General features: G+C 39.5%; 1 protein-coding gene across 5 annotated transcripts in view; it reads left to right on the top strand.

Annotated features, from left to right (window-relative positions):
* fam83ha (family with sequence similarity 83 member Ha) overlaps positions 1 to 18460 on the top strand; it is a 52625-nt gene that overhangs the window by 8544 nt on the left and 25621 nt on the right. For all 5 annotated transcript variants that reach the window (XM_057848149.1, XM_057848152.1, XM_057848151.1 and 2 more), the window contains exons 4-6: positions 1985 to 2109; positions 4607 to 8204; positions 8280 to 16326. In XM_057848149.1, the coding sequence (XP_057704132.1) occupies positions 1985 to 2109; positions 4607 to 8204; positions 8280 to 8291 (3735 nt within the window). In that variant the 3' untranslated portion in view covers positions 8292 to 16326. The remainder of the gene's footprint in view (positions 1 to 1984; positions 2110 to 4606; positions 8205 to 8279; positions 16327 to 18460) is intronic.

Raw genomic sequence — 18460 nt, forward strand, 5'->3', positions numbered from 1 at the left:
CCCTTTGCTAAAGGTTTGGAGACCCCTGTTTAACCGATGATCCGTAGACGAGGCTAGCCTCTTTCATTTGTTACCAGCTAAATATTATTCAAAAAATAAAGATGGTGGAAGAAATAAGCGTCTTAAATTTGAAACGGTATGTTGTCGGCGATTAGCCTAGCAATGATCTTAATTGTGGTTGTCAGCCCAAAACCCTCTAAATATATATTAAATGCATCTTACCAGATATAAAATGATTACTACATAATCTGTGGTAATCGTTTGGAGCCCAGTTTTCTCTTCGAATTGCAGCAGTCCATCTCGCTCTCCTCTCCGGGTCTCTCGGAATACGGTAGAATCTCAAGTCTCTCCGTCTATCTTTTCTGTTATTGCAACCGACCGCCACACACGCCTTCACCATTTTGATTATTAATGTTAACGAAAACAGAAAACACGCCATAATAGGAGGAAATTACGTAGTGGTAATGCATCAACAACGACGAGTTGACGGACAATATGGCGCGGGGGCGTGGTTGGTCATGTAGAGGTTAGATTTTGTGCCCGAACCCGGGTCGGGTCGGGCCCACATTTTAAGCATTCACGTTCGGGTCAGGTCGGGTCGGGCCGCCATGCCGGACTAATAAATTATTTTATTTTTTTTTTTTTAAAATGGGAGAGCAGACTCTCTGTATTGCGCTTTTACTTGTGCGTGTGCACGAACGCCGTGGCGCCGGCCGCTTTTTCTGCTTATCCTCCCGCTGTACCGTTTGCGCACGGCCGAGGCGCCGCCCTCATTTTCATTTTCTCCCTCTCTGCACCGAGTGTACACAACTCATCCTCTTGGTACTTTTCCAATATGGAGCAGAAAGAAGCTAAAAACAAACTGAAGACGGGGGAATGGAAGAGGCAAGAATGCACCGGTAGGAGTGAGGTGTGGAAAGAATTTCATTTGATCGTGGAAGATGCAACAAAAAACTGTGTCGGCTTCGTCGAATGTAACAAGTGCGGCACATTGCTCTCCTACGACAGCAAAAAGACTGGCACTTCGACGCTGAGTAGGCATCTTAAAAGCTGTGCGGGCAAAAAAGAAACTGCTCAAACATCTTTATTATCCTCTGTAAAGAGCAAGACATGAGGCGGGGGCCGCAAGTTGCCGACTGCAGTCAAGGCCAGCCCGCAGTTTAAAGCTTTTATTTCATTTTTATTTTTTATTTTGGTATTGTTGTCGTTACAATAAAGAATGTTATTTCAAAGCATTTGTAGTTTTATTTTATTTTTTTGCTGCTGTTCCCTCTCCTTGTCAGAGAGGCGCGTCCATGTGAGAACAATATTCCACACACTCAGAAATATGTTTAACAAACTTTCCCAGCGTTATTTCGTTGTGTGAATGCTTTGATAATTCTCAAAAAAATATGTAGATTATTTAAACATTAAGAAAACTTGCGTTTTTTTCTGCCAACTCGAAGAAATGAAAATAAATTGCTGCTGCTGCGTTTTTTCCGCGTCACTCAAAAAAAAAAAAAAAATCGGGTTTTTCGGGCTCGGGCCTGCAAATCTAGTTAAGTGATCGAGCTCGGGCCGGGTCGGGCCTCAATACCAGAGGGCCGTGTCGGGTCCGAACTAGGCTCTAGCGTCATGTGAGTAGGGTCTATACATTATGAAGTCTATGCATGTCCGCTGTCCTTCCCTCTCTTAGCTGCGGTGGTCTGTTTCTTTTCGGGAGCCGAAGTACTCCCATACTAGCCACTTTGTCTTTTGTGAGGCAGTAAAAAAAGCTCAGGTGTAGTGTCACCGACAGACACAGGACAGAGCAACAACTGGGGGGGGGGAGCCACAGGTTTCTCGCTGCATTTTAGGGACATGAAAAAAGAACTAATACCATACAGTAAGACGGAAAATTTGAATGGTTTTGAAACTGTGACGTTTTCATGCCACCGTAACCGGCACATGCCTAACTGCCACTTTGCTTTCGTCTCATCATTAAAGTGAAATATTTCTTTTGCAGTTTCTACGTGTCAGAACTGTGTCTGGTATCACTTATCACTGCCGCTCAGGGAAATCCTTCAAAGGACAGATGATGGATCGCTTCTTGTTGACAGACTGCAGGGCGGTACTGAGTGGGAACTACAGGTGATGTTCCTAAACTGCTACAGACTGTTAAAATAAAATAAATAAAATGTTGATTCTAGGGCTGTCAGACCATTAAATTTTTTAATCGAGTTAATCACAGCTTAAAAATCAATTAGTCGCAATTCAAACCATCTCTAAAATAGGCCATATTTTTTTGTAAATTATTGTTGGAATGGAAAGATAAGACACAAGACGGACACATGCATTTAACATACGGTACATAAGTACTGTATTTGTTTATTACAACAATAAATCCACAAGATAGCATTAACATTATCAACATTCTTTCTGTTAAAGGGATCCACGGATAGAAAGACTTGTAGTTCTTAAAAGATAAATGTGACTACAAGTTATAGTAATTTTGTATTAAAACTAAAGTTGCACCGATACCGATACCAGTATCGGCAGGGGGCGCCGATCTGGCCCGAGTTGGTGGTATCGGTATCGACGAGTACCAACATTTAGGGCGCCGATACCATGTACTGGCATCACTTGAACGAAAATGTACTGTCCTCCCCACGTGAGCTAACTTCCCAAATCCCGATGCATGACATCTGTATGTCTTTGTCTCGAGATTACCAAACGAAATTAACTCCTTCGTCTTCTATTTTAAGGACGTAAAGTACAACGGATATCCGCGATGTTACGCTGCTCATCTAACATGGCATTCACAAACGACTAGCATGCGTAAGCTAATGCCTGCTATTATAGCGCCGATGGGATCAGAAAGGTTAAACACGTGGGAGACTAAGCAAACTCATGGTTTCATGATGAACAACGAGTGGCAAATTAAGAGCGCCGTACTTCAAACTCGTCCTGTTTATGAAAGTCGATTGTCTTACGTGTTGTGCAGTAATGAGCAGAAGTGACTTCTGTGGCCAGAAAACAAGCGGCGCAGCGCGCACACTAGATATCATCAAATAGCAACCTAGATGTCCTATGTTAAATCCATGTTATTAGCTGCGTGAGCCCAGAGCGACACGCACTTCATATACTAACTACATTGATGAATTAGAAACAGCCAAGACTGAATGGAAATTAAGCAGGCCAAATCAATCCATACCAGTGACTATAGATAATGCTGCAAATACTGTTAATTCAGTACATGTTACAGATGGACTCGGACCACAAATAGGATGTTTTGCTTATATGGTAAATATAGCTGCAGCAATCAACAGTGTGCCCCACTTTAAAAACAGCTCAGCACTTATATAAAAATTTCAAAATTTAAAATTTCTTCAGATCAGTAAGAAGTAAGCACATAAATATTATGCACTAAAATGTTTGTTTATATGAAGTTTTTTTGCCTGTTAGCAAATAAAAATAATAATAATAATAATAATAACAGTTGTATTTTCTGTCTCAGAGCATTAAATGTATTGAAATGTATCGAAAATCATACCGAACCATGACTTAACTGTGTCGCTGCATCCCTTATACGTACATATATACACATATCTATATATGTGTGTGTTGTTTTTTTTTTTTTGTTGTTTTTTGTTTTTTTTTTGCTAACAGAGTGGTATCGGAATGGTATCGGTATCGGCCGATACTGCACAGCCAGGTATCTGTATCGGTATCGGGCCCAAAAAATGGTATCGGTGCAACAATAATTAAAACCCCTCTTAATGTTTTCATTTTAATAAAATTTGTAAAATTTTCAATCAAAAAAATAAACTAATAGCTCGCCATTGTTGACGTCGCGAGCAGGACGTCACATGGGCTCCCTGCCGTTCTTCCACAGTGTCTTTAACTACGTGAGGTAGTGAATGAAATACACCACAAGGTAAATATTGCCATCTAGTGTTTTTGTTGAGCTAAACGAAACGTTTGAATAGAGTTTGACCAAAGTCTGGGTATGTTTTATGTGTATTTTGCATAGTTATTTTGATTGGGACTGCCAGTTCTCTTTGCATTGAGCGCTTTTCTTTTTGTGAACTTTTTTTTTTTTTGAGAGATAGGAATATTATTTTTGTTGTGCTTTCACTAAATGATACCGTAGCGACTTAACTGTTCCGCCCAAATGCATGATGGGAAGTTGGGCAACCATGACTGTCAGTGGTGGCTGCAAATGGTATACGTTCTGCGTTGTGTTCAGTAATGCGTGTTAAGAAAAAGATCATTTCCTGTCATTCTTCTCCACGTCGCTCGCCACAATAGTAATGTTTGATGTGAAAGAGTTGCCAAAGCTTATGCCAATAAACGGCGCGGTCCAATGAACGCCTGTGTCCACTCACATTTCTCTGCCCTTATCTCTCGATGTGCAAGAAAATGGTGTCATCGTAATCTGTTTGAGGCAATGCATGAGCGGGTCATTCCGCGCACGAGTTAAATGCGGCAAATATTTTAAGGTGATTAGTTAAAAAAATTAATTACCGCCCGTTAATGCGATAAATTTGACAGCCCTAGTTGATACATCACTTTGGCAAATGTTTTTGCAATTAAACCAGAAAGGAAAGAACATTTTATTCATACCTTTGTATTTTTTTTTGTACAGCTTCATGTGGTCTTTTGAGAAACTACACCGTTGTATGGCACATCTTTTCCTTGGACAGCTGGTATCGACCTTTGACGAAGAGTTTCGGATCCTCTTTGCTCAGTCTCAGCCAATATCAACAGATGAGCCTGTTGCGATGGAAGACATTGGCTTTTTACAAAAGTGGCAATACCCAAGTAAAAGAACTTCACTTGTATACAGAGAGCCCAGGAAGTTTGGGCCGATGGACATGCCTCATCCAGAGGATTGGGCTAAACCATCATATGATGAGCACCAAGAAACCGACTGGAGAACGATGCACCTGAAAAGAAACGAACCTCTGTACGGTCCTATTGATATGCACAGTCGATTTCCGTCACAACAGTCAGGACTGGAGCAGCTAGGTCACTCCAGGTTTCCCGTGATGGAAAACCCTGCTTTCAAACGACAGGTGTATAGCGAAGGTATTCCTAGCAGGTACAGTTACCCGTTCCCAACTCAACCCGCAGCAGACCTCGAGGCTAGGGGAAGAGCGCTTCACAGGGGACAGCAGCAAAATGTGGGACCGGGTCCCGATAACGACTATGGGGGTCCCGACAAATTCTGGAACCAAAAGTATCCGTCAGCAGAGCAGTCTTCGGAACCGGGCTTACCACAAGAAATGGAGCCTTATGACAACTTTGACCCTGTGCTTAATTATTTATCATCCACTAGGAATGTGGACTTTGAGCAGGTCTCAGAGAAGTTACAACCCCCGGCAGATTTAAGTCTATCGCAGCACACAATGGACGACAAGCAGTTTCTTCAGGACCGCAGAGACCCCATGGTGAAGCGGGGTTTAAGGAACTGGAGAATCAACTCTTACCTCAGTGCGTATGATAATCCAGGAGATGAAGGCCTGCCATTGATGCCTCCTCAGACATCAGATCCTTTCGAGGAGCCCTCCAACCCTGTACAGACAACCGCACCGCTCGCAGATTCCTCAATTCCTAAAATTCCAAATGTCCGAGAGTTTAAGATTCCCGCCGTTCCTAGGGTAAGTCAGTTGCCAAGTTACGCCAAAGCTTTTGCCCTGGAAACAGAACAGGCAAATAAATTGCCGGAAGAAAGTACTCCTGTGCTGGCGGACACCAAAACAACAGAGACACTGACACCTTCTGAATCATCATCCACAACAGAAGGGGAGAAATCAGAAGAGTCAGAACAGAAGGAATCTAATACCGCTGTCCGAAAGGACGAGTCGTTTAAGAGAAAATACAATGCGGCCATGCCGAGAAGTTCCAGGTTAAGATCCTCTCTGATATTTAACTCTTTAGAGCAACATACAGCGGGGCAACAAGATGAGGAAAGTGACAAGACTGAGAGTGAGCAGACAAAACTACCTTTTGCTTCTCAGGTTTTTGGACAAAGAAGATCAGGTGCTAGAGACTCTTTCGCCTGGACTCGTTACTTAAAGTCGTCCACGTTTGATAGCTCTGCACAAGAAGGTACCAACAAACCAGAGGATAAAGATTCAAAGAGTTCCTCGGAAAATCTGGAGATCCAAGAACCGTCAAAGAGTTCCTCAGAAAATGTGGGGATCCAAGAACCTTTAAAGCTGCCAGATGTTGAACAGGGAAAAACATCTCCATCGCCGTTCAGATTGAAGCGGTCTGAATCCGATCTAACAAAAGCTGATCTACTACCCAAGTCTTTGGTTAGCAACCCGTTGCCCGTAGACATGAATGATCCTGATAAGAGACTCAAGTTTTTCAAAGAGCTGGCAGCCAAACGCAAAGCTGCCAAGGCTGCAGAGGCTGAAAAGAAGAAAGAGAAGGCTCCAATGAAAACACCAACGAATCGTGACGGTGTTACTGTTGTAAAGGAGGACACTGCATCCAGTGATGGTACTCGAAAAGATGATACAACGTCCCAGATGTCAATCTCACTATCATCAAGTGTTACTACTAAGGATTCAAGTAAAACAAAATCCTCAGAACTAAATGTCAGTGATGAGGCAAACAATCAAGAGGTTAGTAATCTAACGGTTATCTCCCAGACATCAAAAAGTCAACAACCTAAAGTCCCGACTGATTTGGATAAAGCAAAATTGCGAGACAGCCAAACGGCAGCATCTCTATCTGTTTCTGCAGAAACAGAATCTCTTGAGTGTGATTCAGAAGACCCAGAGCGTCACAAACCTGCCTTGAGTGAGTCTAGCTCTGGTCAAGAGCCCATTGTAACAAAAGAAACGCATGCTAATCTTCCATTGCTTGAGCATCGCGCAGAAGAAAATATATCAGCAGTCCTTACGTCTACCTCTACTGATTCCACTCTAGTTCCTACTCTCAATACGGTGGATTCAGCATCATCTTCTGCATCTAACACTGTCATTTCTAACATCCAAACTCAAGACTCATCACAGACCAATGTGGCACAACCTGACGCAAAGAGCGCTAACTCTGAACACCTGCTATCCATTTCTAGTCCACAAAGCACATCCAATCCTTCAGACTCACCTAGCATAGAGCAAACAGCTTCTGTTTTAGTGCCAACACCGCCTGAAAGTAGTCATTTCCGCCACTTCGCTAATGAGAAATCTGGTGTTTTCCATGAAAGTACCGCGTCTGGTTCAGAGCCAAACTCATCCGCGTTACAATGCACAGTAACGGATAATGACCAGAAGGTTTCCACAATAGTAAACACCTCAGTAAGTACTCCAGTTGTAAATGAGCCCAGCGGGTCACCTATTGTTCCCTCGTCCTTCGGAAATGACAGAGGTGACTGTGAAACACATAGCCTTAGCTCTTTGTCGCACGAGTCCAATATATTTGATACGCAAAGTCTTTCTAAACCAGACCAAAAAGACGTTCCTACGCCAACTATTGAAGACCTACCGCAAGACCTGCTAAGACGAGTAAATTCCTCCTCTGAATCCAACCCAACAGAATTAGTTCCGTCTGTTTTGCCTTCCCAAACTGAAAAACCAGAAGCTATCACTACAGTCTCCTTAACCAATGGGAGTCCAAGTGATATAAGCAAAGTCACAACGCACCCTACCTCAAGCACAACATCTGTTACAGACGAGATTGTTCCGACCGACAAAAAGCTCGACGCGTCGTTAGCCTCACCGCTCGCTAGCGATAATTTGGACCCTCGTAATGTCGACAGGAAAGATTCTCAATCGCCTCGTGAAAATAACGCCGCGGACAGTGAAACTACCAGTACAGTTTACAAGCAATCTGTCTGCGGCGAAGGAATAAATGAACAAGCGGGGCAAAATAAATCTTCCGGAGTTACAACGGAGGAATCGCCGCAACCCAGGCAGCCGAAAACGAGCCAATCTCGCTACCATTCGTCGACGGCGGGCGTGCTCTCGAGCAGCAACCTCCGAGATGATACCAAGCTGCTGCTGGAACAGATTTCCGCCAACAGCCAAAGCAGGAACGAGTCGACGAAGGAGTCGCCCGTCACCGACGACGAGAAAGAAGACGAAGCCGATAAAAATGCCAAAAGGGAAAAAGAACGAGAGATAGGGTCGCTAAGCGGCGGGCTGCAAAAGTCGTCTCAGGACCGTGACAAGCTGTTGGAAAGACTCCAAAGCATGAGGAAGGAGAGGAAAGTTTACAGTCGCTTTGATGTAAGTACATCCTTGTGCTACGTTTACCGGGATTTTTTATTCACCGCTATCACGACGCGTTTTGTTGTCTTTCAGATGACTCCTTAACTGGGGACCCAGAGAGAAAAGATTACAGACTGAAGTACGGCACAGGCCCGACATGCTGACTAAGACATGATCAGTAAAGACCAATAGGGTTGTACTTGTATTTGCCAATCGCTATCAGTTCAGTCAGCGTGGAGTGCGTTTATGGGTAGTTGACCGTGCATATATGTAAGTGATAAAATGTTTTAATGACACACAGAGATGGGTAAAGTGCAATTTGTTACAAGTGATTATTTGAGGTGCCTTGACTGCAGTGGCAACCATGTTACATGCAATACAGACAACTTGTTCTAGAACAGCCATTACAAGAAAGATGGGGTTGAAAATAGACAATATTGTTTCTTACGACACGATTCGAGGCTCACTATGATCTCATGATATGGAAATACAACGATGATCGATACATGGTTCGGGAAATCATTCTAGGATATTCTACAATAGTGTTTTTCAACTGGTGTGCTGCAGATTGTCAGGTGTGCCGCGAGAAATTATTCAATATCGCTTTTTTTTTTTTTTACGTCGTCGGGCGGAGTTGCAGAAGGAAGGAAGGAAGGACTAGGTAGTAAGTTTCGGTTGTGTGCAAATGAGCGAGGCATTGCTCGTGTCGCGTTCAAGAACTGCTCGGATTTCTAGCCACTAGAAGCGTGCAAAATTTCTGATTCTGATGTCTTAATCAACTGTCAGTGGCAGCCAATGTCAGACAATTAGTTCATTTTGGGGCATTTCCATGCAGTAATTTTTCATAGGGGTGGCCTGATGGGGCCACTTAAAATCTTGGGGTGGCCAAAACTAAAAGCCATAATTTCAGGTTTTCATTATATTATTGCAGTAAAAAGGTCAGGGGAAAACTATCAGAAAGACTTCAGGACACGACTACTGATATACTTTGGTGTATTGTGTAATATTTGATGTTACTAATGATTTAGTGTGCATAGTCCATAACTGTCCAGTCAACATTTTGAGTTCCACAACAATTCTGTTTTTATTGTGTTATGTATATATTAGGCATAAGGTGTACATTTAACTAGGGCTGTCAAACGATTAAAATTTTTAATCGAGTTAATCACAGCTTAAAAATTAATTAATTGTAATTAATCACAATTCAAACCATCTATAAAATATGCCATATTTTTCTGTAAATCATTGTTGGAATGGAAAGATAAGACGGATATATACATTCAACATGCTGTACATAAGTACTGTTTGTTTATTATAACAATAAATCCACAAGATGGCATTAACATTATTAACATTCTTTCTGTGAAAGTGATCCACGGATAGAAAGACTGGTGATTCTTAAAGGATAAATGTGAGTTTGTTTTGTACATTGTGACTAAATATTGCCATCTGGTATATTTTTGAGCTTTCAGTAAATGAAACTGTAGCGACTTAACTGTTCTGCCCAAATGCACGATGGGAAGTGGTGCAGCCATGACTGTGTGTGGTGGCTGCAAATGCTATATCTTCTCTGTGTTGGGTACACTACAGGGTGTTAAGAAAAAGATCAACTCCTGTCATTCGTCCCCACGTCGCTTCCCACAATATTTATACTGTGGGAGAGATGACAACGCTTTTGCCAATCAAAAGCACGGCCCCAATGAATGCTTGTATCTACTCCACTCAATTGACACTGCCTCTTATCTCTGTATATAAGTAAAATGGCGCCATTGTAAGCTGTTTGCGGCAATGCCTGAGTGAGTCGTACCGCGAATGCGTTAATTGCGATACATATTTTCACGTGATTAAAAAAATGAATTACCGCCCGTTAACGCGATAAATTTGACAGCCCTACATTTAACAAAAGAAAATAAATGCATTCATATGGGATGAAATGCATAACTGATGCTACAACAATCTAACGATATACCTGCAAGCGGGTTGGCCAGTGGGGTGGCCAACCAATTTATAGGGGTGGCGCCACTGATTCCATGTCATTTCCTGTTGATTTTCAGTCGCTTCCTTTTCCTTTTTGGGCATTCACGGGTCATTTCCTGTTGATTTTTGGCTACTGAAAAGGGATTTTTGGTTACTAAAAAGGAAGTAACTTAAGAATGTGTCCCCAAGTGAATAGGAAATGATTAAAAGTCATCAGGAAATAACCTGTAAATGCCCTAAAATGAACAAGCCATCAATAGTACTGAGACCAGAGCATTAACAGACTTTTGTGGTAATTTACACATCATTTCCTGTTCATTTGGGGACCTTCTGTTGAGTTTGAAAAATCACCTGAAAATGCCCCAAAATCAACAGGAAGCAACCTGTAAATGCCCTAAAATGAACTAAAGTGACCTCAAAAGACTGGCTTTGAATGCTGTGGTTTCAATGCCATTGACCCCGCTAGACGTCCAATCCGGTCAAAATGAATTGTCTTGCGCCATCAATGGCATTTAGCAACGTAGACACTATTCTAATAGAAGATGTTGGCAGCAACCTTTAAAAAAAAAACAAAAAAACAGTGACACCTTTTTATAACGATATCGATTCTTGGCGGGATCATATCAATAACCTTTTGGGCAAAAAAGTATCAAGATATAAGCTTTTCAATATATTGTCACACCCCTAATTGTAACGTTCGCAAAAAGTCCAGTCTTTCCATGTGAGTGGTTATTCTCAGTGCAGAAAGTTTTTTCTGCCATCTAGTGGTTTTTCTTGTAACCGCAGCCCGAGCCTACATTCCTTTCATAACTTATAGACCCTACTCTCCTACGTCACAAAATGGGCGTGTCGCTGTCTCCGGCCGCCATATTGTACCTCTTTTTCAGACCTATTCTCATTGTTTTCAATTAGTCGAGCAAGTTATAGAGCAATTCATGGAAGCCCCGGTGTTATCTGACGCTGTAAACTCATTGGATCCGTTGCATAAAAGGCGTTACGTGGAAAAGCTTCAGTTTATCCATTTGCCAGATCCGTATTTGATGCCTAAATCGATGTTTTTCGACCCGCTGGCTTCGCCTGACATCTGATATCCTGATATTTACAACAATCTTGTCCACACAAAATGAGCCTATTCTCACGAAAGTTTGAAAAACTTTAAGAGCTTGGAGGCTTATAAATGCTACGTTGCTGGTTGGGTGAAACAGGTCCTCGTACACGAAAATTCGGCAGGAATCTTGTGCTCGGAAGGTGAGTTACGAAATTTTCAATTCAAAATCTTTTGTTCTTGCTAACATCCACTGTCAAGTCTAATGTATTTCATATCATTTGTCAATGGAGCTAGGGCTTTTAATGTTTATATGGTTTAGCGATAGCACTCTCACTATATACATATATAATACGTAATAAATATGAAGTGCGATAGCACTACTCCAGATTGTCCCTAGTTGAATTTATTTTTTGGCTTTTGACCTCAATAGTGAAATTGTAAATTAATTGTATGACAACTGTCTGATTATCCCCTTATAATTATATATTTTCAGGTAGTTCATTCACAACGTCTGAGTGTATGTTGTCGGCGATTAGCCTAGCAATGATCTTAATTGTGGTTGTCAGCCCAAAAACCCTCTAAATATATATTAAATGCATCTTACCAGATATAAAATGACTACTACATAATCTGTGGTAGTCGTTTGGAGCCCAGTTTTCTCGTCGAATTGCAGCAGTCAATCTCGGTCTCCTGTTCGGGTCTCTCGGAATACGGTCAAAATTCAAGTCTCTCCGTCTATCTTCTCTGTTTTTGCAACCGACCGCCACACACGACTTCACCATTTTGATTATTAATGTTAACGAGCAGAAAAACACGCCATAATAGGAGGAATTTGCGAAGCGCTAATGCATTAACATGACTAGTATCCGGACAACATGGCGCGGGGGCGTGGCTGTGACGTCACGTGAGTAGGGTCTATTAGCAAAGAAAAAATGTTACAACATTAGTGGCTTGTTGGAAGTGTGTTGAAATTCCTCACTTACATATTTCAGCTGCATTCGTAGTGTTGTGTAAATGCCTGTTACTGCTAAACAAGCCAATGCATGTCTTGGACTTGTTTTAGACGTTTAGAAACTAGAGATGTGACAATATATGGAAATGGCGATACTTTGTACTGTATCCCAAAAGGTAATTGATATGCTCCTGCCAAGAATCGATATATCGTTTTAAAAAGGTGTCACTGTTCAAAAAATAAACTGCCACCAAAATCTGACAAAATTAGCAGCAACTGACCTGAAATGCCCCCCCCCCAAAAAAAACACTCATAAGTTGAGTCATAGACGTCTAATGAGATCATTGTGAGCCATGTATCGCAAATTTTATCGTGTGCTACCCCACTCCAATTAGAAATGTAAAAAAAAAAATAAAGTTCCAAAACGTATTAATCATAATTCCACTACTGCACATTTGTTTTGACATAGTTAGAAAAGGTATTTAATCCCAAAATAAGAATTGCACATTGGAAATATGCTGCATTTTTAACCTCATGTATCATTGAAAAACATGTCCGTTACCTTATTCTTGTTTATAAACTTACTTTAATGGAATAATGAAGGTGTTCATTGATGGATAGACTTCACTTTTTAAGAAACCAGTACTACTGAAGCGTATTGCTGCCACCAAAAAATTTTTTTTTAAAAGTCCAGTAGAATTTCTGGACTTTAAAAAAAAAAAAAATTAACATAATCGTGCATTTTCACATAATAGTTATCAAGTTTTTAAATAATAAGTAACACGTTCTTACATGAAAGTTACCACGTTTACAAGTTTACATTTTTACATGACAGTATCACGTTCTTACATGATGGTATCACTTTTTTCATGATAATGATCACATTTTTACATGACCATTAACACGTTTTTACGTGATTAACACGTTATTACATGATAATGATCACTTTTTTTCATGATAGTATAAGGATTTTACATAATATCACAATTTTACATGGTAGTATCACATTTTTACATGATAGTTCTCACATTTTTACTTGATAATCATCCTGTTTTTGCATGATACTATCACATTTTACGTGATAATGATCGTGTTTTTACATGATAGTTCTCACGTTTTCACTTGATAATTATCGCGTTTTTACATACTATCACGTTTTACATAATCACATATTTACATGATGATTATCAAGTTTTACATGATGAAGATCATGTTTTTACATGATCAATATGTAGTTTTTACATAGTATCAGGTTATTACATGATCATGATCACGTTATTACATTATAGTATAGAGTTTTCACATATTTTACTTGATAGTTCTCACATTTTTACTTGATCATTATCACGTTTTTACCTGATACTATCACATTCTTAGATTATATTATCACGTTTTACATGATAATGATCATGTTTTTACATTGTGATTATCAAATTTTGTATGATAATGATCACCTTTTTACATAATAATCACAATTTTGCATCGTAGGATCACATTGTTCCATGGTAGTACTCAGGTTTTTACTTGATAATTATCACGTTTTTACATTCTATCACATTTGACATGATAATGATCAGATTTTTACATGATAATTATCCAGTTTTACATGATAATGATAATGTTTTTAAATGATAATTATTTAGGTTTTAAGATAGCATCACGTTATTACATCGATAATGATCACGTTTTTACATTATAGTATTGAGTATTTAAGGTTAGGGTTATTTAAGGTTAGGGTAAACCCTAACCCATAAGATGATTTTACTTGATAGTTCTCACGTTTTTACTGGATAATTATCCTGTTTTTACATGATACTATCACATTTTAAGGTGATACTATAACATTTTACGTGATATTTATTGACATGTTTTTACATGATAGTTCTCAAGTTTATACTTGATAATTTTCGCGTTTTTACACACTCATGTTTTACATAATCACATATTTACATGATAAATATCAAGTTTTACATGATAAAGATCATGTTTTTACATGATCAATATCTAGTTTTTACATAGTATCACATTATCACATGATCGTTATCACGATGTTACATTATAGTATAGCATTAAGTATAGAGTTTTTACATAATATGATTTTACTTTATAGTTCTCACATTTTTACTTGATCATTATCACGTTTTTACATGATACTATCACAATCTTAGGTTATATTATCACGTTTTACATGGTAATGATGACGTTTTTACATTGTGATGATCAAATTTTGCATGGTAATGATCACGTTTTTACATAATAATCACAATTTTGCATCGTAGGATCACATTGTTCCATGGTAGTTCTCATGTTTTTACTTGATAACATCACGTTTTTAGATACTATTACATTTGACATGATAATGATCACATTTTTACATGATAATTATCAAGTTTCACATGATAATGATCATGTTTTTACGTGATAATTATTTAGGTTTCAAGGTAGTATCACCTTATTACATGATAATGATAACGTTTTTACATTATAGTATTGAGTTTTTACATGATATAATATTACTAGATAGTTCTCAAGTTTTTACTTGATAATTATCACGTTTTTACATGATGCTATCACATTTTTAGGTGATATCACGTTTTACGTGTTTTCACATGATCATTATCTAGTTTTTACATAGTGTAACTTCATTACATGATACTGATCATGTTTTTACATTATAGCAAGTTTTTACATAATATGATTTCATATGATAGTTCTCATGTTTTTACATGATAATGATCACGTTTTTACACATCACAATTTTACATTTTAGCATCACATTTTTACATGGTAGTTCCCACGTTTTTACTTGATAATTATCACGTTTTTACGTACGATCACATTTTAAGGTGATACTATCACGTTTTACGTGATAATGATCACATTTTGGCATGATAATTATCAAGTTATACATGCTAATCATCACGTTTTCACAGAATAATTATCTAGTTTTTACATACTATCACATTTTCACATAATATGGTGTTGGTGTTATATAGCGCTTTTCCACCTTTTTTTTAAGGCGCTCAAAGCGCTTTACACTATCTCGCCATTCACCTACTGGTGACGCAGCACCAGGAGCAATGTGGGGTTCAGTGTCTTGCTCAAGGACACTTCGACGAGTTCATCAGGGCAGAGACTTGAACCCACAACCTCTGGGTTGGGGGACAACTACTCTACTACTCAGTCACGCCACAGCCATGATAGTCATCAAGTTTTTGCAAGATACTATACTATCAGGAAAAAATATGATACTGGACTTTTTTTTTGGGTGGCAACATTACACTTCAGTACAATCCAAACAAAAACATGTACTGTATATGACTCCATGATACTGTCATATGCCAAATTTTACTGTGCATTATGTGTGAACAGCTGTCACATTTTTAGGGTATTTGTACAGATTTCCATCGTAACAGTGAAAAATGCATTTTTCTTAAAGGACCTCAAAGCCTTATCATGCACGATGATGAAGTTCATGTAGGGGTAAAATGAAAAAAAAGCTGGGGTTTTATTGTAATTTGGAGAAACTGCAATTGTGCCTTTACCTATAAATCCTGTACAATGAAACTAACAAATTGTAGTCATTTTTCAAATACAGTATGTTGAATGGATGTCTGGTTTGGTCCAGAGTAAATGATGAAAATCAACGACCTTAAGTTTGGACTTTTTACCTCAATTTTCACTCTTAGGAAACGTCATGTTTTTTAAAAGCCACATTAAGACGTTTAGATATTTAACCTTAAACTGTGCTTATATCAGACTTTTCTTGCAAAACCTTTTGAAAGCCAATAAGCTCACGGAGAGTGAAATAGCCATGAAGTCACATGTTCCAGAACGCCGCTTATGAAAGCTCGCGTCCACGACTTCAACAGTAGGCCTCTTGTGTTTGCGTTGAGCAGCACATTTAGCCTAATCTTTCTAGTTTTCACGCTACAGCCCAGAATTTGCGCCCGCTGTGACTCAGCCAAGACTGGAAAACAGTGTTGTTAAAAAAAAAAAACCAAATAAAATGACTTTAACCTTAAAGGGAGTTTACCACATCACCGCATTTAGTTGGTATGCTTTTGTTGTGATCACTCTGGCTGCAAAAGATGGGAGAACAATTACCACCTGGGATCTTTGTGTATGGAGGACCTTGGAAGTACCTCACGTTTTTGAACTTGGTAAGTACAATTTTTTTTAGTAAATATAGTTGTGGCGAAGATATATATAGTTTAAAGCTAGCCGATATATCGGGCTGATATACATATACAGTAGTGTGAAAAAGTATCTGAACCTTTTGGAACTTCTCACATTTCTGCATAAAATCACCAGCAAATGTGATCTGACCTTTGTCAAAATCACACAGATGTAAAAACAGTGTCTGCTTTAACTAAAACAACCCTAACATTTATAAGTTTTCATATTTGAATGAGGATAGCATGCAAACAGTGACAGAAGGGGGAAAAATAAGTAAGGGAGACTTAAAGTGCCTGTGACACGAAAAAGCATGTTTATTTCATAATACACGTGGTATTTTATGCCCCTGAATGATATGGACCGCTTGGATGTGTGTGGAAGCGATCGCTATATTTATTTAGTTTTTTGAATCCCGCGCCATGAAAATGAGTGACTTCCGGCTTCGGTCTTGCATTGAGGAGGAGGGCGCTGTGACGTGTACGGTAGAAGACGTTCTCTTCACTATACTGTGTACTGTTGTGTATGAGGACGAAGGATTCAGCTGATTTTGTGGATTAATACTTTTATTTTTTGCATCACGCCAGCCAAACGGCTGCAGAAAAATCATTCTGTATGCGGGAGAGGCGTATGCGCCTTTTTGGAGTTTCAAAAGGTTCCCATTCACCGTGGATATTTACTGTGGGACCATTGGACTTACAAGGAAGTGAGTAAACATCTTGTTTTGTATTATGTCAAATACGAATACAGTGATTACAAAGTAAACACTATAAAATTCCTTTAAATAAAGGACTACTTACGTTTGATCATTGATAGGCATGTAAAAAGCTATCCTCATGCTCATTAGCAGTTAGCTGTTAGCGCGTTAGCTACACAACAACTCCAGCCACCCTCCTCCAGGGAACGAACTGTAAATTGCTCTCCGCCGGGCGGTTTGCCGATCCGCAAAGAAACTCGACAACCGGGTCGTCATGTCAAATAATCCAGGCTAGTTATGTGTGATTTTCCACTTCGAAGACTTTGAAACATCCCTCGGTTCGGGTTAGCATGTCGGCTAGCTGTCACTCCTTCTGGTCTGTTTACATTCTCCGAAGCCGGGGAAGGGAAATTACATATGTCCGATTTAGGTGTCATAAAATATCGTTCGGGAGGTGTGACAGTAAAGGTGAAGTCGACTGTTTTGACCATTATGGAGTAATTTTGCCATTTCGTCTTGAATAAATGGATTTTTATTATTTTATATTCCATTTAGCACAAGATTGTTATTTGTCATGACCATGCCATTTATTTAGCAATTGGGGAAAGTACTTGGGTAAAAAGAATATCCTGTAAAAATATTGAAGTAAAGAGACAGAAACAATGACATTTTGCCGCTCTCTTCGTCGCGTTTTCCTCATTGTGAATAGTTCCCCCTCGACGGGCTGACTGGTCCTTCTCAAGCCATTTATATAGCTATTGGGGAAAAATACTTGGATAAAAAGAATATCCTGTAAAAATATTGGGAGTAGAGAGACTGAAACAATGACATTTTGCAGCTCTCTTCGTCGCGTTTTCCTCGTTCTGAATAATTTCCCCTCAATGGGCTGAATAGTAAAATCGATGAGCCAAGTCTACCGCTGACGTCATCCACCTGTTGGGGACGCTAAAGCCCTATAATGGTAGGCGTGGCTAACCGGCAGATTAAAAGACTAATTTCTCGTCATCTGCGCTTTGCTAAATTGTTGTATATAGTCGAATCGTCTCAAAATATGATTCTAATTCACATAATAATGCCATTTAAGACTTTTTTTCTGGTGTCATATGCTCTTTAAAGAGCAATTAAAACCAAAACCAAACAGGTCAGGTGTGTGCCCAATCACATGCTGCCCTGCCCACTACAAAACACACACACCTGGTAAGAATTGTCTTGTTGAGAAGCACTGTCTGATGTGCATCAGTATATCCATCAAAAGAGCTGTCTGAAGACCTGCGATCAAGGATTGTTGATTTGTAAAAAGCTAGGAATGGGTACGAAACCATCTCTCAAAGTCTGGATGTTGATTAATCGACAGTCAGAGAAGTTGTCTACAAATGGAGAGAGTTGGGCACGATCGCTTCTCTCCCAAGGAGTGGCCGTCCACC

The sequence above is a fragment of the Corythoichthys intestinalis genome, chromosome 10, assembly GCF_030265065.1.
Source record: "Corythoichthys intestinalis isolate RoL2023-P3 chromosome 10, ASM3026506v1, whole genome shotgun sequence".
NCBI classification, from domain to species: Eukaryota; Metazoa; Chordata; class Actinopteri; order Syngnathiformes; family Syngnathidae; genus Corythoichthys; species Corythoichthys intestinalis.